Below are 22,777 nucleotides of genomic sequence, written 5' to 3'. Positions count from 1 at the left end.
CTCCATACTGTTGTTTCAGTGCAGCTTTTTTTTTTCCGAAATTTCAACTATTTCCACAGAGGCCCCTAATTGATGGTGACTTGATGTCTTTGGAAAAAATATATTGTATATTGATAAAGCAAAACTACTGAAAGAGATGTTGCTGCAGGTTACTCAAATCTGTCTGCTGGTCAAAGGATGATGCATGACCAAAGAATGTACTTCTTGCAGCCTTGCCAGTGTCAAAGCCAAGTGTATGTGTAAGACTGGAATGTGTGTCTGGAAGGCATAGGCCTAAGCCTAGTCCTTTTTTTAAGTAGTGCTGTAAAGGTGAATTTATGCTCAGTGCTTGGGGCTGCTGAGAGGATGTGTTCCCTCCTGCAGACTAGCAGACTGAATTTTTACTGTTTTTTTTCTTTTTACTGCCCTTACAGAGGCTGCAAGTCGTGCCATAGTCCAGTTTCTGGAGGTCAATCAAAGTGAAGAAGCAAGTAGAGGTTGGATGCTGCTCACCACAATCAATTTACTAGCTTCATCAGGACAGGTTAGTCTGAAACAGCAAAGTTAAAGATAAATTATGGAGTGGAAGAGACAAAAGCAATAATAAAATGAACTGCATGAACACTGACCAGAAGATGTAACTATATTCTGCTATTCTGTGTCAAGATCCTCTTTTTTTTGTACTGCCACAGGACTTATGCTTTAGCTCCTTGTGGTTTCAGTTGCCTGAAAAAAGAGTAGTTTTGGGACTTTAATTTATAATGTTCTTTTGAATAATGCATGCAACTTTTATTGTTGCCCAGTGGCTTCTCTTGCATACTGCTGCTTGGTGCCCCATGAGATGCATGGCACATAGAGCACCTAAATAGTTCAGACCTTGAACCTCACTGGAGGAGGGCCACAGCAGTTGCAAAAAGCAAGGCCAGAGCAGTGGTGAATGGGGGTGGTAGTGAATCATTCCTGCCTCTGCTTCTGGTGCTGTGCTCCATCAGAGATCTTTCTCTGGCAGGATACTGGGCAGCTGTGTGGTTTGTTATTTCTGCTCTAATCTGCCTTTGTAATTCAGCACATCATCTTATCTCTGTTTTAGTATGTCACCAGCCTCCACACCAATTTGTCTTTTCTTCCTACTGATGCTTTCATATTTTCTGCTACTTCGCTTCTTGCAGCTCCTTACACCTTCTTGCCAAGTGAGAGTATAAATTGAAATGTCCTCCTCTCACTCCCATTTCTCCTACTACAAAGAATTGATAGATGATGAGGGCATGGCTGAAGGTCTTGTAATTGTTAACTTCTGTTGGCAGAGACTGACAGGTTTTGTTTCTGTCCTGTGCACTGATTGCTCTAAACTGTGGCTACGAGGTGCTGTTGTCATGTAAATAAATCATCCTATTTTTAAAATTACTGTTTGCATAGGCACTCAAGAATAGATGGTGAATCTGTACTGCTGTGTCAACATCTCGCCAAAGGTGTGAGAAAGAAAAACCAGCATTTCAATCAACTGCATTATTATTGATGTTTGGAATATACAATATGCTGAACTGGTATTTTTTTGCGGTGTTTTCTTCTTCTTCAGAAAACTGTGGACTGCATGACTACAATGTCAGTGCCTTCCACACTTGTTAAATGTCTGTATCTGTTTTTTGACCTTCCACACGTGCCTGAGGTAGTTGGAGGAGCACAGAATGAACTACCTCTCGCAGAGCGCCGAGCGCTACTACAGAAAGTCTTTGTACAGGTAAGAAAGGTAAAATAGGTCAGGGAATTTGCAAGAGGAATGTAAATACTCCATGTGAGCAAAGTCTAGGAACTTTTCACTTGAGCCAGGTTTTACTCTTCCTTGAATCTTAAAAAACTGATAGCTAAGAGAGAGGTGGATTTTCCTGCAAGCACAGTTGAGGTTAAATTCCCACTCCTCCTCTAGTTTTTGTCATTGACAAATACCTCCAGCACAGAAATCTGTGCAGCTTTTCTGCACAGATATTTAAAAGGAGCAACATGTGGACTACTATTATGTTTTCATCTAATTGGTCCTAGTACTTGTTATCTTTGGCTGTTACTGATTGAAATAGATGTAGTAAAAAAGGTTAGTATTGATAATAAAGTGGTGCTCTCAAATGAACTGACTGGAATGAGCAAGGTTTCAGACCTCCCCATCCAGTTGCAGACAGCCTCTCTCCAGTTTTCTGAGAGGGAGCCTGAGTTTTTCCTGCATGAGATGCAAAAAATCAGACATTTCAAAACATGCAGAAAAGGGAGTGCGATGTAGTAGCTTCACTTACACAGCTGCATTTTGTCTTGGTTTTGGTAATTAGGAAATTCAGACCAGGTGCCAGTTGTTCAGGTAGGTTTGCAGTTTTTCTGTAGCCGTTCCTGACAAACTTAATTTGACCAAGATGTTATGGTTGCTGCTCTGCCAACAACCCATCAATAGCCTCCTTCCTGCATTAGGAAGGAATACAGCAGTTTGCCTCACAGGGCTTCTCCTTCAGTGCAGAATTTAAACCTGCAAATTAGGCAACTGGCAGATTCTCCAAGAATGGAATATTCTGGTATCCATGCAGATATGCTGTGTCAGCCTAAGAGATTTAAATTCTGCTTCCAGTCTTCTGGTAAGCATTTTAAACTGAACTGGGACTTGAAATAACCATGTGTCAAATAACCTTGTCCTGTGTTCAAAGCATAGAAACACACAAAGAGAAAACGGCAAATTACCTTTTTTAATGGGTTTCCTCACTGGAAGAATGTTTCACCTTTTACTAAGTCTAGGCAAAATTTTTAGTGATAAAGGTATTAATGCTAGCTGTTTAATGACTTCCTATTTCAGATCCTAGTAAAATTGTGCAGTTTTGTGTCCCCGGCGGAAGAACTGGCTCAGAAGGATGATCTCCAGCTTCTATTCAGTGCAATAACCTCATGGTGCCCTCCCTATAACCTGCCTTGGAGGAAGAGTGCAGGAGAAGTACTAATGACCATATCTCGTCATGGCCTTAGTGTCAATGTAGTGAAATACATCCATGGTATGTGTCTTTCTTTAGTATTACTAAGATTTTTTCCTACTCTTCTTTCATAGTTTTCTTATTTGGGAAATAGGCATGAAAATAATAGGGAAGCTTCTAGGCTTTTAGTTTGGGCATATGCTTATTTACATACAGATAATGTTTCTAAGCCATTGTGTAGTGAGAGAGCTGAGTCAGTCTCATTCACCTTTGAGTTTAATCTGGAAGGACAGTTTCCTCTCATGTTTTGGTGTAGTGTTCATGATAACCAAAAGGAAAGGCTTTTGGTAACTTCAGTAACTGCCTGTATTGAAAAATATTTGCTGTGAAGATGCATTAATTCTTAGCAGTCAGCTGTCTTCCTCCCCTGTGGTCCAGCCCAGCTTTCCCGACCCAAGGATGTTGTTAGGGCTTGGCCCATGGAGGCTCTTTGCTTGGCTGAGAACCATACTCTGCTGGATGGGTTTGGAGCCCTTATGTTTTCCCTGGTCTGTCACTGACTGGATTGCTGACACTTGAGTCAGCCTGCATTTCTTCTGCCAGGCCCTCGTCTTCCCCACCTTCCTTTACAGATTGAAGATTTTGTGCATGATGAAGGCCAAGTTAAGTTATCTCATGGCCTTAATCCATCCTGTAAGTCACTAAATGAATGAAGCATCCAGAATCATTCCAGTTTGTCTCCTGTCCATTTTTAAGACAAGTAGATCCTGGCTGTTGCTGGCATGGAAACTGTACAGGGACATTAGCTGGTTACAGATTTTGGTAGCTAATGGAAGTAGTACTTTAGTCATTATCTATCTTTGCAAGGAGCTGGTAAAGAGGGAGGTGCCAAGCTGGTTGACAACAACTTGCAGATGAAAACCAGTGTTGGAGAGGATACTAGCTGCCTCGAAGCAGCTTTGCATACAAATTATTCTTTTTGCACAAATTGAAAACCATATGGGTGTTTAGGTATGCAAGACTTGAGGTAAGAAATCTGATAAAATATGTTTCTAATATTATATTTAAGGCCTTTAGACTGAGGGGCAACATAGGAAGCATTTGTAGTTTTTAATTGGAGTGACTGTTGGAATGAACTAACATCCTTACATGTTTTAGCAGTGTACACGTACTGGAAAAGAAGAAACCCACAGTTTTGGGTTGCTCACACCCTGAGAAGCAAGTAGCTACAAGGCTCTATATTGCTGGTTTATTGAATACATCACCCTGCTCTCACATATTTCAGAGAAAATTTCAGTCTGTTTTTTTACTTCTGCTAGCAGTGTGTTTCCAATTCCAGTCAAAAAGATGTGAATGTACAGTATCACTCAAAGCACAGCATAGTCACCAGTTGAGTGTTTTTAGGACTTAAAAGGTGATAGACTTCTGGTGGGCTTTTGATGAGTGTAGAAGGTGTATGTACATGTGTGAAGCTGTTGTTAAGTGCAACGAAGAAAATAACTGGAGTTTCAACTGTCATTTGGTGTGTTACAGTTGCTACCATTATTGCTTCTCTATGGGCTTGATCCATAGAGGAGGGAAGCTGGCATGTGAAAAGATACTGTAGGTTCTTTAAAAAGTGAAATGGAATTTTAGAAAGAAAGCCAGTCAGCATTACCTCTTTCTTTTTGATTAAAAAAGTGAACCTGACTTAAGAGATAACAACATCTGTCACAAGACAACTTATATTCAGGAAAAATTTGTTATTTCATCATATGCAAAGGAGCATCCTTTCACGCTCTCATGCACTGATTTAACCTCTGGAAAATTTTGTCATCAGTCTAGCTAGAAAGATTTGTGCTTGTGTTGTGCATGCTGCAAAGTTAAAATAGCAAATAATTAAAGGGAGCGTCTTCAAAACAGAGTGCAACTTAAAATCTCACTGTAGATTTGAGGAAACTTTGTTACTGACCGACTGAACTGATGGAATATGAGAATTATGCAGGGCAAGGCAACTATGTCTTTTTGATGCCAGCCAGTGAAATGCCAACCAGAGAAGGAATAAGATGACATGTTGTAAAGGTTTATATCTATGGATTTAATAACACTTCAAGTTAGTGCTTTGTATAACTTTGTGTTTTAAAAGAAAAAATATGGTTTAGAATGACTTACAGTTGCCATATTTGTCTTTTTATTTTGTTGAGTTATCTGGTCAGACTTTTAAAGTAAAAATTAGTATTTATCTACACAGTTTCCTCCTTACAAGAGTAAGGGTTGTAAAAGGGAGGAAGAGGTTGGCAAAAAGAGGTTAGGGTTCTGATCCAAAGCCGTTTGAGAACACTTCTCATCCTCAAGTAGTATTAAGTGTTCTGTGACAAGAGATGCTTGAATAAGTTACTTCATTGCTGTGTTTTGTGTGTCGGTTATGCCTCTTGCTGTCATTAATGTCAGTAAAATCCTAAACTTCTCTGCAATTCTTTTCAGAAAAGGAATGTTTGTCCACATGTGTGCAGAACATGCAGCAGTCTGATGACCTTTCTCCCCTAGAAATAGTTGAGATGTTTGCTGGACTTTCTTGTTTTCTCAAAGACTCCAGTGATGTATCCCAAACGTTGTTGGATGATTTTAGGATATGGCAAGGATACAACTTCCTCTGTGACCTTCTCCTCAGGTAGGCAAAAATGCTTGAAGAAATGCAGACCGATCACTGAGAATTTTTCAAAAAAAAGTTTTCTTAATAAAGAGTAGATGAATAGGTTTAAACAAATAAGTGATTATAGATCATTATGGAATGAAGATATTAGGGCCAAAACATTGAATTCTGTGTTTCTCTCCATTTATTAAACTACATTGTTGAACTTCTTGTTCTTTAGTACTGGTTTATTACTAAGTGTTTCTTGCTTTGGAAAGATAGCAGTTGCTTAAAAAAAACTGGTACTAAATATTTGGAGAGAGTCCAAAACACAAAATTTTGGCTGCAACTAGTGATTTTTGAGTGGTTGGAGTTTTTGTTTTGCCTAGGGGAGTGGTTTAGTGGTGGGCTTGGCTGTGTTGGGTTAACAGCTGGACTCAATGATCTTGAAGGTCTTTTCCAACCTAAATAATTCTATAATTATTGTCTTATCATGCTATCATAATAAAAACTCCCATATGTAAATGTGGTGAATCCTATGGGGGAATAGGTTTTTTTCCTAAGTAAAAGTACTTCCAAGCTGCTAATGCATTAAAAAATATGATAATGAAAATGCCTGCCCAAAAAACCCTTGGTATATGATTTATCCATGATCTCTTTTTTCTTTCCATGAAAGAAACTTCTTTAATTTTCTGACTGAGAAAAGAGTGTCTATTGCTTTATTTGTGTAAAATCTGTGGGCAGTCTATGTTGTTCTGTTTGAATATGAAGTTCTGAAGAAGAATGCTTAGCTGTTGCTATTGTAAAATATATATATATTTTACAAATCCAAGGTACATACTGGGTAACTATAAGTGTACACCTTGCAAAATATATTTGGGTCAAAGATGCTTAAAACATTATTACTGAGAAATGGTAATGTTGTTATCTCCCTATTTTTGGTGTTAGTATGCTGAGGTTTGGCACACAAATATTTGAACTAATTTTTCCACCACATTGTATACTTTTGAGGGGGATTTTTGTTTGTTTTAAATGGATACCAGACAAAGACATGGCATTTGACATTTTTAATCACACTTAAAATTACTCATAAGTTACCTTTGGTGCCACAAAAGCTAAAGCACCTGTTAAGGAATTGTTATTTTTCTTGTTCTATAAGTGGAGTTTTGGAGTATGTTATATTCACTAATGCATTAATTCAAAGTAGTGTAATTCAAATGCAGTTGTTTTCCAGAAACTGTCAGCCAGAGTTTAGGGGAAATATGAGGCGAACATACTGTCATGTTACATGTTGAGGTACTAAAATGATTCTCTGTAGATCGAGTATTTTAAACAAATTCTCCCCTAAGCTTGCATATCCTTAGATTGAAGAATGGGGGATCCCTGCCAAATGTATAGGATGCCTAGGGATTTGAATGTCTCATTGAAAAAGGAGGACACCTGGGATCATCAGGTGACATCAGTAAAGGTTAATAGTGTAGGAATGTGTTATCCTCATTTCTTCCTGAGGAGGTTTTCTAGAAGAACATAGTTCCTTTCAAAAAACAATGATCTTGAATAAGCCCGTGCATTGGTCAGTGATGGACCACAGTGACGTATTCTCCCTGTTTTGGCTCAAACCTGCCCACAGAGACTTGTTCACTCTGGGGCACTTTTATGGTGAAAACTGTCATGTGAGGGTATGAAATCTGGACACTTGGTCTCAAGCTGCAAAGAAGAAAGGCTTTGGAGCTGGAAAAGCAGAAGGATGTGTGAAGAAGGTGGCTCAGTAAGAAATTGCAGATGATCTATGAGGGCAGAGGAGCACTTTGGTAATTTCATCTGGATGATGTGAAAGGGCAGGGCATGTGGAGGATTAGTAGAATGATACTAAGTGAGCTCCATGTTTCTGTAGTGACTGTTTGCAGGAGGTTTTTGTTTGTAGGAGGTTCCTTCCTCAGCCACATCTGACTGAGAAGAAGATGGAGGATGCAGAATAAGCTGCTTGTAAAGGGCTCCCACAATCATTTGTCAGCAAGAGGTAAAACAGAGCTTGCACTGCCTGAGTCCATGGAAAAATGTGGACCCCAGCTTACTCCTGAGATCTACAGTTAGTAAATAATTAAACGTGATTTTATTTGTGGTGAAGTAGCAGGAAAATGAGGATGGTGTTAGGATTCAGAGTCAGTTTTTAGGGTTTGGTCTGATGGTGTGTTCCTGTCAGTAAATGGTTGGAATGGGATGTTGGCATTTCTGTTCTCTTGTGTTCAAAGGTGGTAAGAGTTTGTAGTTCTAGTGAGTGTGCTTCATCCCATGCTTGTGAGTGCTAGGCCTTTACCAAGAAACCCTTTCATTAGCACAAAATATTCACTCTCAAAGTGGCAGATGTAGTCTAGCAAGTTAAATACAGATCTATTTAATTACAGGCTATCCATGTACTTTCCTATACAGTATCTTCATGTCTGTGAGAGGATTTTTAATGTAATTTTTCGTGTCTCTCTGCTGACTGTTGAGTTCAGGGAGAGATTTATGAGGTAAATTCCTATGCCAAATAACTGTTTGCTCTTTTAAGTCCAATGTTTGAATAATCTAATGGTATGACATATGGACATGGAAAATACTGCAGGAATCAGGCAGTAAAATTAGTCTCTAAACTGATAGAAGAAAACAGAGCTTACTGAAGTGATTTGAGTTCAGATAAACTAGTGCTGCTAACTTGATCCTGTTGTATTTTCTTTAGGTTAGAACAGGCAAAAGAAGCTGAATCTAAGGATGCTTTGAAGGACTTAGTTAATTTGATAACTTCCTTAACAACATATGGTGTCAATGAATTAAAACCAGCTGGTGTTACCACTGGAGTACCTTTCCTGCTACCTGGGTTTGCAGTCCCACAGCCTGCAGGCAAAGGTGAGTCTGCTTTCTTGCTCTCTCTGTTTACTTTTTTGTTCTAAGTGCAAGTGACAAGTTACAGAGCCAGCTGTGTATTGAACAAACCCTTTGCAACTAAGCGTAAGTTCTTTACCTAAGATTCTGTATCAAATACTCAGTTATTTTGGTCTCAAATATTTTATTTTGGGGTTGGTACCCAAAGAAGAAAGCTTTGAGGACAGGTCCAGCCTCTTCACTGCAGAACCTGCAGAGCTGACAGTTTTCTATGTGGAGATTTGGAGAGATGCACTGATTTGATTTATAGTGTTTTAAGCTGCTCTCTTACTAAATTGATATGAAAGGCTGATGTGCTGGCTTGCTATTTTTTTTGTTGGTTTCTTTTGTTGGTTTCTTTTGTTTGTTTGTTGTTTGCTGGTTTTTTTTTTTTGGTTTTTAAATCCTTCCCCTTTTCCACTTTGCTTTCTGTTAGCTTTTGTCAGCTCAGGCAAATGTAACTTGTGAGCTGAAATCTGTTATTTCATCACCACTGCGATCAGAGTGATAAAATCTGTGATGTGTTTGAAACCAGTCAATTACAATTTGGAGATAAGGTTGAGGAAGTCTTGGGGGAGAAAGGGTTGTATAAAAATAAACTTATGTTTCATATCCTGTGCATGAACTTAAAATTCAGGTTAGTCTTGTATGTAACTAAGGAATTTGGAATTTAATAGTGACTGTGGAGCTATTTTGAACTTTTAGGAGATACACCACTGCACAAGAAAAGTTTATTCTAGGATTGCATTTACAGATTTATAGACTAATGAATATACATCCTAGGTTCCTTGGACAGTGACTCCATCCTTTCTCTGGTATGGAGAGAGTTAATTGTTCTTAGGAATTGTTTTCCTTTTGCACTAAAGAGAGAAAGAAGATGAACACTCAGTTTAATTTCTCCATGTTTTTATAATAATTTTTTTTTAGGTTAATCAGCTTTTCTGATACAATATTATGAGAGAACCGTGGTCTGTTGCAGTCTGCAAAAGAGTTCTTTAACTTTGTGGTATTTGGCAGGATATCTCTGTTCCTTTTACCTACTTTTCATAATGTTGGATAATTGTCTTTTTACGAAGACAGTGTTTTCTCAATTTACTAATTTCTCAATTATTTCCACTTAAATCATTTTAGATCTTGAATTCTGAAAAGCTGGTTAGAATTTGGTTTCTTCAGGGGTCCTCCTAATAGTCAAAAATAATTTATTAATCTACTTGATTGCCTGGAACAACTGTTGATACTAAGTTAGAATATTAATAGTTGTATCTGACACTATTATGTTCCTGTCACATTTAAGAAGCTCTAAATCCCCTCATTTGAACATTTTCATAGTAAAGAAAGCATGTAAAGAAGTCCTTTTAGGAACAACTGTGTTATAATGTAACTAGTGTTCTTCCAGATGTGAAATTGTTCCAATGTTCTTTTACTAGGGAGTTTTCTCTTGCTTTCTGCAGAAATACTGAAATGGGAAGGTGGGGAGGCTAGGCATGAAGATAATTGAATTTACTGTTCAGTTGGACAACTTAATTTACAAAAATGAAGAGAGTAGTGTGCTGTAGAGAAGACATAATAAATAAGAATTTTTTGTTTATGAAAGAGTTTTCAAATCAGGTTAAAAGTTTGCATATACCTTTATTGGAGAAAAAAAAGATTTTATTGTTAAAACATCCTAAATGCTTTGTTTAGATTGTCTTTAAAGTTCTCACCCTTGATTGTGTATTTTGTTAGTTATATTTTACCATTAGTTGTTTTCTGTATCATGGGATCTCTCCACTGTGTCTTGTACTATTCCTACAGAAGTTTAAAAAGTTGAATTTAAGGCATCTTTTGAATAGAATAAGAGTAATATCTGCCCATAGAAAATTTTGGGGCACACTCATAAATGATACATTCTTTAGCTAAGTGAATGAGATATCAGTCAACTTGAAGGTGCTTAAAAGAAGAAATGTGACTGAGCTTTAAAGCTGTGAGATATTTGTGTGCTAATATTATAGCTACTTTATGCTTCACAACTCTTTCCCTGTGTTTTAATTCCTTAATTGTTAATAGTACTGGACCCTGCCATAGCTTTTTTATTCCCAGCTGCAAGGGCTGTGTTCTGCATTACGGAACACAGAACCAATCGCTGTTGCTATAATGAGTTCTCCTATGGCATGGGTACGTCATGAGCAGGCTTTGTTTTGTCTCTAGGACTGTATCCCGTGTACATTGTAACACTAAATCAGTGTACTTATCTATTTTAAAGAAATTGTCTTTGATCAGTATCTTTAGCTGCTTACATGAACTCCTACTACCAAATATATGTTGAGATGCCATCTTAAAGAATAGTAGGTTGTGGAATTTGCAGTGTAAGTGGATGTGCAGAGGCTTTTTTGAAGTTAATTTTAATGATGGTTTTATTAAAAGTGACATCATACACTGTTATTTTATTCCTACTTATTAAAATGCATGGATCATTATTAATGAGTGTATTCATTGTTTATGATGATTAAGAACTTTTCTCTTTCCTTTTTCCTCCCATCCCACTTTATTTCCTGATTTAGGTCATAGTGTGAGGAATATTCAAGCGTTTTCTGTCCTCCAGAATGCATTTTTGAGAGCAAAAACCAACTATCTAGCACAAATCATCCTTGATGCCATCACGAATGTTTATATGGCGGACAATGCCAACTACTTCATTTTGGAATCGCAGCACACATTGTCTCAGTTTGCAGAGAAAATTCCTAAACTTCCAGAAGTGCAGACCAAATACTTTGAGATGCTGGAATTGGTTGTCTTCAGCTTGAATTACATACCCTGTAAAGAACTGATCAGTGTGAGCATCCTTTTAAAATCCAGCACTTCTTTCCAGTGTAGCATCATTGCCATGAAGACACTCTTGAAGTTCACTCGTCATGATTACATCTTTAAGGATGTCTTCAGGGAAGTGGGGCTTCTGGAGGTGATGGTAAATCTTCTTCATAAATATGCAGCCCTTTTGAAAGATCCCACTCAGGCACTGAATGATCAAGGTAGTGTGTCCATTTCCATTTTTCTAATACTTGTCTTTTGTGGCTGGAAATAGTGGAGTCTTGCATTTAGGAGAAATGAGAGAGTCTGAACATGTACCTCGAGGCCTGAATTCTGCTGAGGACTGCTGTGCCATCTTAAAAGCTCATTGGAATTGCTTCTCTCAGTTTCTTGAGAGAAGCTCGAGGCTAACTTTAATGAATGGTGCTGTATGAATGCAAAGTAGTACAAGCTCATATTTTCCTTTCTAAATGATTTTTTGATGTACTGGTTCAATATTTGTTACTTAATGTGAAAAAAGTATAGGGACAATGCGTACCATCAATGTTCTTGCTAACAAAAAGTATTTTGTAACTTCGTGTTTAGCCCCAGATTTGAAAAAATACTATAGAGTGCATATCTGAGCTCTTAATAGGAAACTTTTTTATAAGCTGGATCTACATTTTTCTAAGCATTAAAAAAAAAAAAGAGGATGAGTTGTCTCCAGACTGGAGCATCTCAGATAAGCTCTAGCTGCTAGGCCTCCAAAGCCGGCTCTGCCACATGCCATAGAAGCCTACTTGCACAGACAGACAATTTTTTTTACATTCTTCATTCAAACTGCAGTCAAGCTTTGTGTGCATCAGTGACACTTAATTTTTAACCATAACTGCTGGATGTTTCACCTGGATTAATTGTATGAAGCTTCATTAGTGAATGATAGCTGTAGGTTAGTTGGAAAGCTTTGTTCCCTTCAACTCCATTGGAAAACGCATCAGTTCTTATGTTCCTGTAAATAAATGGATGAAACTGTCTTCTAATCAGGGTGCTACCTGAGTGCACATGTCCTTGTGTTGGGGTTTACTTTTTATTAGAGTAAGTTAAAATAACCAAATCCCCACTGTTTTTCCTGGAGTGTTTCTTTGTGTGTACTATGCCAATTGCAGTGTTCGTCTGCTACACCTGTTAAGTAATCAGCATGTTTGCTGTAATTATGTGAGTGTAGTTTTGTGTGGAATTTCTCTTTTCAGGTACTGAAAACTGAACAAGAGCAGATGCAGTTAATCTTCAACTGGTGTAGTTTTGTGACTCGAAGAAACAATAGCTGCAATGTCAGGCACTCAGAGTGGAGCTCACAGTGCTCTAAAACCTCAGTTTAAATTCTTGTCTTTATAAAATTAACTTTTCATATGATTCATAGTTAAGCTTTCCCAGGAATGCATGTGTAGACTAAATGGTAGCTTGCTTTGGAAAATGGTGGGGCTGCATGCTCTCTGAGGAAGCAAAGAAAATAAAAATGTTGGTGGAAAGTATTAAGAAACATCTTTGAAAAGAGTGATATTTTCTATGACTTTAGCTTCTGAAATTTTTTTGTAGTGGATTCAAGAAACAGTTCATTTGAGGACCAAAAGCAGCTGGCTTTATTGGTTATGGAGACCCTGACAGTACTACTACAAGGATCAAACACAAATGCAGGTGAGTGAGGAGATTGTTGTCAAGATATGTATAAAGAAAATCATGACTTGCTGTCTTCCGGGCAGTATTCAACTATGCTGAAATACACATTCTCTCTGGCCAAGTTTTCCTAGGAAAGAGAATAGACAGCATAGCCTGGAGTGCATAAAATTAGGAGAACAAGATAGTGCTTAACTTAAATTTCTTTGGTATCATTTACTTGAAGGCAAGCACCAGACCCGTCACTCTTCAACAGGTCTATAATAATTCATGGTAATGCTTGTAAGACTGTTTGGATATTCAAAAATTTAAGCACATAATTAGAAAATGTAGTTCAGTGTTCACAGTGTCATGTCTGCTTAATGTAATGCCTGTATCTTTAGTTAAAGGTATTTTTTCATTTATATTAAAGAGTTATTCCCAGGCAGGGAATAACAGGGCTGTACAAACAGGGCTCTGTTACAATTGTCCTTTTGTAAATGTAAGGCAGTTTTGTATTATAATTCATTAACCAAGACTTAGTGGTTTTGAGACTGTGGTAGCATCTGCCTGCCTTGCAACAAACCCTTGACTGCTGTTAGATAGCATTCCTGACCTCGCCTAGGAAGCATCAATCAGCCATCAGGACTTCCTTGCTGCTTCTCAGGACTAATTTAATATCTGAGTATCCACTGGAGTAACAACAGTGGGAGTGTAAAAGACACTGGCACTTTGGGATGATACCACAGATGATGTTTCTGAGGAATCTTGGAGAGTTCAAGGGCCTCATTTCATCCGTAGCTCTCTCAGTTCTGGAGTAGTTCAGAGCATACAGGAGGAGCTGAGAAACTATTTCTCAAAAAGTTTGGCTGTTGTCTGTACTGCGATGTGAGCGCAGTGGCGCTGTATCCAGAGGCCGGCAGAGATTATATGTCATCACAGAAGCATAAGGAGGCACAGCCTTGCAGTGATTCATACCACACTCAGTGCTTGGTTTCTGATCTTAAACCAGTCTCTCTGATAAGCTTTCCAGAGTATTGCAGAGCTGCCAACTACATTTCAACAGGAAATTTGGATGTCAGACCCACACAGGTTCGCTGGGTAGTTGAGAACCTACACTAAGAGTGGGAGAAACATAAAATGTTATCCCAGTCTCTATGAAAACCTGACCACAAAGGAGATGGGCTTTACTTGTGAAGGAGTGCAACAAGCCCATCTCTCTCAAGGTCTGAGGTCTCTCCTTTTGCATTGAATCCATCTCTGATCCAAAGGACATCAGAGAAAGCAGGAAGCAGGAAATGGATAGTGGGATTCATGTGTGCGTGTATGTATATATGTGTGTGTATATATATGTTAGAGGGAATCAACTTATCAACTTGTTAATCCTGAACTTGGTCATTTAAACTGCTCTTTGAGTATATCATCACATGGAAAATAATCCCTTTTGATGCAGTAATGCAGCATTGATCCATTTCCACAGTCAGTTTTCATCTTCAGTAATTAACATAAGAGCAATGCTCTAGGTGCTGACACTGTACTAAACACACATTATATATGCCATATATATACACTTTGGGGTTTGTAATGCTTTCAGAATCAATTTTCATATAATTTTTGGTTATTGCAGTAGCCAGCAAACTTGAAAAATGTTGTTTGACTTATGCTTAATCTCTACAGGGATAGGTCTTGCCACAAAAAATCTGCAGAATCTTACACATGATGTGGATAGACTGAACCACTTCTCAACCAGTGCTTGTGTCCAGAAACATCCCAGTTATGTTTTCAGTTCATACTGCATTTAGGTCATTACTAAATGTAAGATAACACTACCCTAAACCAGAACAGTATATGGTCTTCACAAAACACGGAGGGTTTGGTACATTTTTTATTTCATCCTGAGACCCTTTGACCTCCAGCATGTAAAGAGTAACGCTGTTGGAGAAGCAGAATTATTGAGGAAATTCTTAGAGCTGACCTCCATCCTTGTACACAATGCCTTTAGTGAAAAATTTTGTCAGAAGACGTTGAAGTTCTATTTTTGTTTGTGTTAGAGGAGGAAAAATAGTAGTAAATCATTGCACACCCATAGAGCTAAAACTCTGCCCTTCATTCTGTAGAAATGAAAATTAACACTTTTGGTATTGTTTTGTTGTCATTATTTGCCACTGGTTATATTTTGCTTACTCTTAAAGTGCTTACTCTGCCACCCTCTTTCTGAGCAGGCATTTTCAGGGAGTTTGGTGGTGCCAGGTGTGTGCACAACATTGTGAAGTATCCGCAGTGCCGCCAGCACGCGCTGATGATCATCCAGCAGCTGGTGTTGTCACCCAGCGGAGAGGATGACATGGGCACCCTGCTGGGGCTGATGCACTCGGCCCCACCTACGGAACTGCAGCTCAAAACTGACATCCTAAGGGTAGGTGAAGGGTTCTTCTGCAGCAGTCTTGCTCCTATGGTGTGGTTCCAAGAGAGAAAACACTGAGAAGGGCATTGGACTGAGCTGGATTGGATGGGTGGTGTTTAGGCAGTATGTAGACTGTCTCTTGAGTTGAAATACATATAGTTCATCCATGTTTTTTTTTTCCCTTCTACCATCTATATCCAGGTAGGCTTCAGAACTGGAGATGTAGGCTAGTAAATATGTTTTTAGTGTCATCACATTTGTGGATAGAAAATGAGGTTCTGCAGTTATGATAATTTTCCCTGGTGGGGTCTTATTGGGTTTAAAATAATGGGACTACATACAGAAAAAAAACAAGCAAGTAACATACATTTATTTTCAGCTCTGGCTTGCATTTTCTGTGGCATCTTATTTTACCAATTTGTATCTATGAATGCTGAAATAATTAATATAAGTGCAAATTGTAATGATCATAGTAGAAGATAAAGCTGGAAAACTTGCTTAAGCAAAATAATGGAATAATAAGAAAGTAAGGCTGGGAGTGGAGGAAGAAGCAAGAAAACTCTTGTCTGTTTCCTGTTGTATTTGGTGTTTCGTTTGCTAATCTAGACCCACAATTTCTCCTCAGAGTAGCTAATGTTATTTTTTAAATTGACAAAATACTGATTTATTTTATGGTAGAAAAGCTGAGGCAAATGGTAGAAAGCAAATGAGTCTTAAAGAAGAGAACTCGGACATCTAGGTTAATTTCTGTTCAAAGGGACTGTAATATTTCTCTGGCAGATGAACAGCTTCCTATTATTCCAAAAGACATAAAGGAAAGCTTGTAATAAAACTATTCATTTTTTGTGTAATGTCTGTGAAGGTCTTCAGCAATTTTTGAGCATGTGTTATTCACCATACTTACAGGGAAAGAAAATATATTGGAGTTTCCCAGAGGATTTAACAGAAAAATCAGGATTTCTGTCTTTCCCTTGACCTGTTGTACTTTTCCTCCATTGATGCTGTTCTCAGAAGTTTTGGTTATGGAACTGACAGCCCAGAACAGTGTGGTGATGTGTCTCTTGCTGTTTGTTCAAGTTTGTCAAGAAAGGAGATAGTGCCTTCAGAGGAATGACAGTCTTGCTATTTCACTACCCATCTTCTGAGTGCTTAAAAAAACAGCCTGATTCTGAAGAAGTAAGCTGTCAGTCATGGGAAATTCTCCCTGGCCTATTTTTCTGTATCAGTAACATTTTTCTGTTGTTTATGATGCTTTCTGTAGGGAGACTTTTTCTTCTTTATTCACATGTGGGTCAAACTTCCCATGACAGGTATCCTTTTCGTTTGTTTTTGGCTGTATGGAGGGGCTTCTCCACCCCCTGATTTCACAGATAATGAGTATTATTCTCTAGTACCTAAGTTCATTTTTTTTCTGCTGTTTATACCATGGCTTTGTATTTATTTGTTCAGCAAGTAAGGTTTTATCCACTTTTGTTTCTCTCTACGGCTTACTTTTGAGAAGAAACTCTTAAAAATATAGTCTCAGTCTCATTTCAGAGATTTATAGAGGAAAGCTAAAAATAAGTGGGCGTATTTGGCTAATTTTTACTGCCTGAATTTGCTAACTGAGTTGTTATATTTGAGTTCAGTTGTCTATTCATAGCTGCCAGGTGCTTCTGCATTGTTGATTTCTAGGAGACTGTTAGGATGCTCCAAGGTTTGGAATTCTCATTGCTGAAAGAAGTAATTTGCCTTCTCTTGTTTGAAATTGTTTGTGAAGTGGGATGGCAGAGAAGATTCCTTTCTAACAGAGATACTCTCCACCTAGTCACTAAGAGAATTACTTGGCAATTTTGGGCTCCATTCTGGGCTTGGTCAGGTCTTTTCTGTTGGAAGGTAATTTCTTATTTCTAAATAAGGGTCAATGTTCTACTTTGCCCACTAACATTTTTCTTTATTTTGTGAACTTTTGAGTATCAGAATTTTTGTAGTAGAAGTTGACCTTCAGAGATTTCAGGTATTACCAAGTTCTGACAAGTGACACGAGGATTTTACTACCACAACAATGTTTTGTGAACAAAAATGTTCCTGCCTTTTCCCAGGCTGTTTGTAATGCTTCTGCTGCTTGTTGTTGCTGTTGTTTCCCTGTTTTGATTGTTTGTTTTGTCCACAGGCCCTACTCTTGGTGCTGAGAGAGAGTCACCGCACAAGAACTGTTTTTAGGAAAGTTGGTGGATTTGTGTACGTCACATCTTTACTTGTTGCCATGGAAAGATCTTTGTGCTCACCACCTAAGAATGGCTGGGAAAAAGTAAACCAGAACCAAGTGTTTGAACTGCTTCACACTGTGTTCTGCACATTGACTGCAGCAATGCGCTACGAGCCAGCCAACTCTCACTTCTTCAAGACAGAGATCCAGTATGAAAAACTGGCAGATGCTGTTCGATTACTTGGCTGCTTCTCAGACTTGAGGAAAATAAGTCCCTTGAATGTCTTCCCTTCAAATACACAACTGTTTCAAAGGCTTTTGGACGATGACCTAATATCCCTGGATTCTGTGTCACCTACTCTAAGACACTGCAGCAAACTCTTTATTTACCTCTACAAGGTAGCAACGGATTCTTTTGACAGGTATGACCTTTGCTTTTTTTCCCCTTCCTTTTCTTTCATCTTCTCTGCCTGCCCCACACCAGTGTTCCCCAGAATAGTTCTCTTCAGATACCTTCATTGCTTTTGTATTTCCATTTTAATCTAGTTCTTTCTTCCTTTACTCCACTGAGAGGAGGATAAGGTGTCAACATCTGACCAAATAAGGACTTAGCTTGCTGGGGTTCTCCAGGGTGTACAGCATTCTCTCTGATGTTGGATGTTTTTATCGTGGCAGCAGTTACTATAGAGATATCAGTTCATGGTTATATTTGATGTGTTGAAGCAACCTGTTGGTTGATAGGCTGACAGGTTGCATTATCATAATTAGAAAAACTATATTTTTATGCTTTTACTAAGTGAAATGAAAATTTGGTTGTTGAATGTCATACCTAACTTCATGTTTCATTTGATATGGAACTTTAAAGTAAATGATTAAATAATACCATGATTAATTTAAAAACATAGGATCATTTAGGTTGGAAAACACTCTTAAGATCAGGTCTAAGTGTAAATTTGGCACTACTAATCAACCACTAAACCATGTCCTTCAGTGCCACATCTACACATCTTTTAAAGACCCCTACGGATGATGACTCAACTCCATCCAAGGGCAGCCTGTTCCAATGCTTGATGACCCTTTTGGTGAATTTTTTTTCCCAAATACCAAATCTAAACTGCCCCTGGTTCAACTTGAGGCCGTTTCCTCTTTTTGGCTAGTTATCTGGGAGAAGAGGTGGACACTCTACTGCTATGACCATCTCTCAAGTAGTATTAGAGCTGATAAGGCCTTCCCTGTGCCTCTTTTTCTCCTTACTAGCACATAAGATGAACATCTTGTTTTACATGGATTTGCTTGTTCTTTGAAGTTCTAGGCAGTCTGTAAATTATTGGTTTTTTAAATTTAGCTGGGAGACACTCCCAGAGTGAAGCAACTTGAATTTAAATTGTAATGAGGCTCGAAATGAACAGAAATGTGTTTTAAAGGTTCAAAATGACAACAAAACTTTGTGAAATATGTATTGAAGATTGGCTTGTCTTAAAGTAGTTTTTTCCACGATTTAAGGTACAAAACATGAAACAGAGACCTAACCTTTGTATCTGGGACCTTTAAGCTATTTATACCCCAGCCTTTGAATGTATGTGACCCTGCTATAATAAGATGGGCCATCTTGCCCCCAAAGCAAGAGATCTTAGTGCTTTTCTTTTCTTTAATGAAAATTTTAACAACTTAGAAACCAACCAAAAAAACACCCTAACACACACACACAGTCACACTCTGACACGTTCACCAAAAAAACAACTTCAGAAATCAGTTTAATTGATCTCATTTTGAAGTGTTATTAAAGCATTCAGGTAGCAGGAGGACAGTTTGTATTAAGAGTGTGTTACTCATACCGTAGAAGTTGACACTGGCCAACAGTAGATAATGAGGAACCAATGGGGTAAGTAAATCACATGGTGATGTTGCATAAGATACCTCACTAAGTTCCCCTTTTTTTGGCTGTTATTTTCAGTGATTTTTTCATCTTTAAATTTTCTGTTCATCATTCATTACTGAATTTACAGTGACTTTATTTCTTACTCCTGTTGGTTATATCTAATTTACTGAAGCTTTACTTTCTCCTCTGGATTTCTACTGTTGAACATTGAAAGATGTTCTGCTTTGCTGGTATCACTAACTCTCAGCAGAGCACTGAACAAGCAGTGCAGCGTCCCACCACAAGACCTGTGCACACTTTGCATGTCTGTGTGTTCACCTGAGGCTGTTGTTCAATTTGTCCTTTGTCATCCATGTTGTTTCTGAAGGGTGGATCCAAGTAACAATTTTATTGGTGCTTTTGTAAAACTAACAAGCTTATGGCCTCTGGTTTCTTCTCTAACCTCTCTGTCCTACCCCTGTCTGTTTTGTCTGTAGTCGTGCAGAACAGATCCCTCCTTGCCTGACAAATGAGACTTCTCTCCCCTCTCCTTGGGGTACGCCAGCTTTGTCCAGGAAAAGGTACCGACCCTTCAAAGAGAAGCTGATCTCCTTTCCAATTTTTCTCTCTTGCTGTTGTGTTTCTTAGTTTTGGGGGGAGGGATGTTTCTCTTAAATTGCTATTCTGAGGAGTGCATTTCCACTTGTGTGTTTACTGGATAGAAAAATGTAAAGGCATGTTTCATAGTGAATCCTAGGCAGCAATGAGATTAGAGATGTTTCCAGATTCCCATAGCACTTAAAGTTAGGCTTGTGTTTCAAAACCAAATAAAGCCTAGTATAAGAAATTATCTAAGGGAGGTATATATCACACTCTCAGGAACAGTTCAAAGGGATTCAGACTGTGCTTGTACATCAATGAATACAGCAGGGTTTCTTTTTTCCTGACTAATTTTTCAGGAAAGCTTACTTTTGGTGGAAGGTGGATGCTTGTAAAGGTGCTCATTTGTTAGTAATTGCAGAGAATAAAAAGTAAAGAATGAACCTGTCAGTACTTGACTACCAAATCATGTAGAGACATGCTGAATTAAAAGGTTTGGAAAGAAAGCACAAATGGCCCAATTCAGAAATCCAAGCACCTGCTTTCACTCCCAAGCTACAGTCTTTTCTTATACATCTTAATGTGTCTGGAAGACTTTAATATTTTTTTAAAATAAAGGGCTGTATGTATGAACAGTGTTATTTACAGGTTTGTGCAAATGCGAAAAAGAATTTTCCTGGAGTCTCCAGGGAAGGGAGCAGCCCTTTGCTATCTACAGATGGAAGTTAGACAGACATTTGCTTTTGAGAGCTAAAAGGCATTTGAAAGACACAGGGTAATCTGACATGCAGGTGCCGTGTGTAGAAAATACGATCATTATTGAGTGGTATGCTGCTTAAGATAGGCCATCAAGCTTCATGGTTGGAATGTAAAATATTTTGCAAAGGAAAACAACCAAAGATACTTTTGGAAACTGATCTGAAAGGAATGTTTATACTAAAGCGGGTTAATAAAGAGAACCTTTTTTCTTTACTGAGTGATGTTACCCAAGTTATACCTGGGTATTCTACCGGGAGTGGCTTGGACAAAGGCACCTGCCCAGTAACCCAGAACCTCTTGACTGTAATTTCCTTTCTTTTCTAACACTGAGGCATTTAAGAACAAACATTATAGTTTACAGAGAAAAACCTTAGCTGCCAAAGTATTTTCCCTGTCATTTACTCTGAAGAAACTTGTAAGAAAACTTTGTGTCCTGTGGAGGCTCTTTACAGCTTCAGCCCTGCATTAACCCCTAGTGTTGCAGATTGCCCATCCCTCTGCTACATTTTGCTGTTCTCCCAGGTGTAGGTGGCAGGGCTGCTCAGGTTCACTGAATTACTCAAATACACCGATATGCAAAGGCTTGCAGCAGAATGCAAGCAGTGCCTGCCAAACAGGAGCTGATTCCAGGGTGTGATGAACAAGACTGCCAGATGGGTGGCTGACGCAGCCTGGAAATTAAAATATAAATATAGCTATATATGAATAGATACATTAGGCTTCCCTTGGGTTTTTTGTGGTACTGAAAATGCAAGCAGTTGCTTGAAACCCCAAGGTAAAGATTGGATAGTTTAAAAAGTCATTATCCCTGTGGGGTGCTTTCAGCAATTCAGGTAAGCTCCAGTACAGTAATGTAGGTACTTGCTGGGGTTAAGTGCTTTTGAAATGGATTTTCACAAACAAAAAAAGCCTTTGGATTGTTACAAATTGTGTAAGACTCAAAGTAAAAGTGGTCAGAAAGAATGGTCATGCTTGCCTGGGTGACTTTCAGATCCTTTCTGAAAAGCATGTTTTAAATTAAAAAAAAACCCTAGGCATTCCAAAAAGTCTGTTTGAACAGCTGTCTGCTTTCTCACAGCATCATGTTTGTCATTGCTAGTGAATTCAGTGCCAGTGGCTGTGATCTTTCTGTTTTCAAAAATAAGCAGCTTGGGGTTTGTAGTCCAATATTATTTTTTTCCTCCTCCTAAATGTCAGATACAGTCAAATTCTGTCGGCGTTGACTCTTCCCAGAGAAGTGTTTGCTCTTGTTATTGTTTTCTGTCTCCTTTGCATCCCTGGGATCTCCCTTGCTGCGGCCTGGTTTTCTGCCTTTTGACTTGTAAGATAGATGCCTGAGGGAGAGCCCTCTGTTGTTTGGCTAAAAGAGCAAGCAGACACTGTGCACACAAATAATTCTTATAAACAAAAATAGTACGGTTCTGGTTTCTCACACAGTCTAGAATAGTTTTAGATGCACTGATATGCTAATATTCTCTCTCAGATCTGTCTCAAAGCAGTATTTCCTTGTGGAGTGCTGCCCTCCAAGTGTTCTCGTTTATGGAAGCAGAGTAGGTGGGACTCCTGCAGCATGTGTTGGGATGGCAGTACATGGCTGTCCTCCCTGTTACCTGGAATGCATTGTTCTTCCACACCTGTGTAATTTGAATCAAGAACTACAGCTTTTTCAACTCTTTGATTGCTGTAAATTTTAGCAGAAATAAGCATTCTCTCTTTTTTTTTATTCTTTGTTTTTTACTCTTTTTTTTTTTTTAGGATATTTTGGTCCTGACAGGGTAAAGTAGAGAATAGAATGTAGCTCTGACTTTTTAGCCATTATTTTTAGAAAGTTACGTAGCAATCACTCTTGGGGAACAATATGCACAGGGTTTATCTACAGTAAATCTTACTTATTTCTTTCCAGATCAAAATGCTGTTGTAATTTTCATTAATAATTATAGCTAATTATATAACTAAATTCATATTAATTAATTTCTCTTAAATTATATATTAAATTAGACAGATTAGACATACAGATGCATGTCATCTTGTGTACACTGCCTTTTTCCATTATCTGCTTCTTCTTCTTTCTTCTTTCTTAAAGGAGGCATATAATAATGTGGAAGTGTGGCTAAACTAA

At 38.3% G+C, this 22,777-nt stretch overlaps 1 protein-coding gene across 9 annotated transcripts in view; it reads left to right on the top strand.

Annotated features, from left to right (window-relative positions):
- The window catches only part of WDFY3 (WD repeat and FYVE domain containing 3), a 153,170-nt gene that overhangs the window by 65,254 nt on the left and 65,139 nt on the right, over positions 1–22,777 (top strand). For 7 of the 9 annotated variants that reach the window (XM_030947533.1, XM_030947536.1, XM_030947539.1 and 4 more), the window contains 10 exons: positions 414–523; positions 1,556–1,717; positions 2,807–2,999; positions 5,382–5,568; positions 8,249–8,415; positions 10,971–11,438; positions 12,793–12,891; positions 15,072–15,265; positions 17,406–17,863; positions 19,797–19,880. In XM_030947533.1, coding sequence (XP_030803393.1) covers positions 414–523; positions 1,556–1,717; positions 2,807–2,999; positions 5,382–5,568; positions 8,249–8,415; positions 10,971–11,438; positions 12,793–12,891; positions 15,072–15,265; positions 17,406–17,863; positions 19,797–19,880 — 2,122 coding nt within the window. The remainder of the gene's footprint in view (positions 1–413; positions 524–1,555; positions 1,718–2,806; positions 3,000–5,381; positions 5,569–8,248; positions 8,416–10,970; positions 11,439–12,792; positions 12,892–15,071; positions 15,266–17,405; positions 17,864–19,796; positions 19,881–22,777) is intronic. The other 2 variants (XM_030947540.1, XM_030947538.1) reach the window with 1 other exon arrangement.

The sequence above is a fragment of the Camarhynchus parvulus genome, chromosome 4 (assembly GCF_901933205.1).
Source record: "Camarhynchus parvulus chromosome 4, STF_HiC, whole genome shotgun sequence".
NCBI lineage: Eukaryota > Metazoa > Chordata > Aves > Passeriformes > Thraupidae > Camarhynchus > Camarhynchus parvulus.
This window is presented reverse-complemented; position numbering and strand designations above follow the sequence as displayed.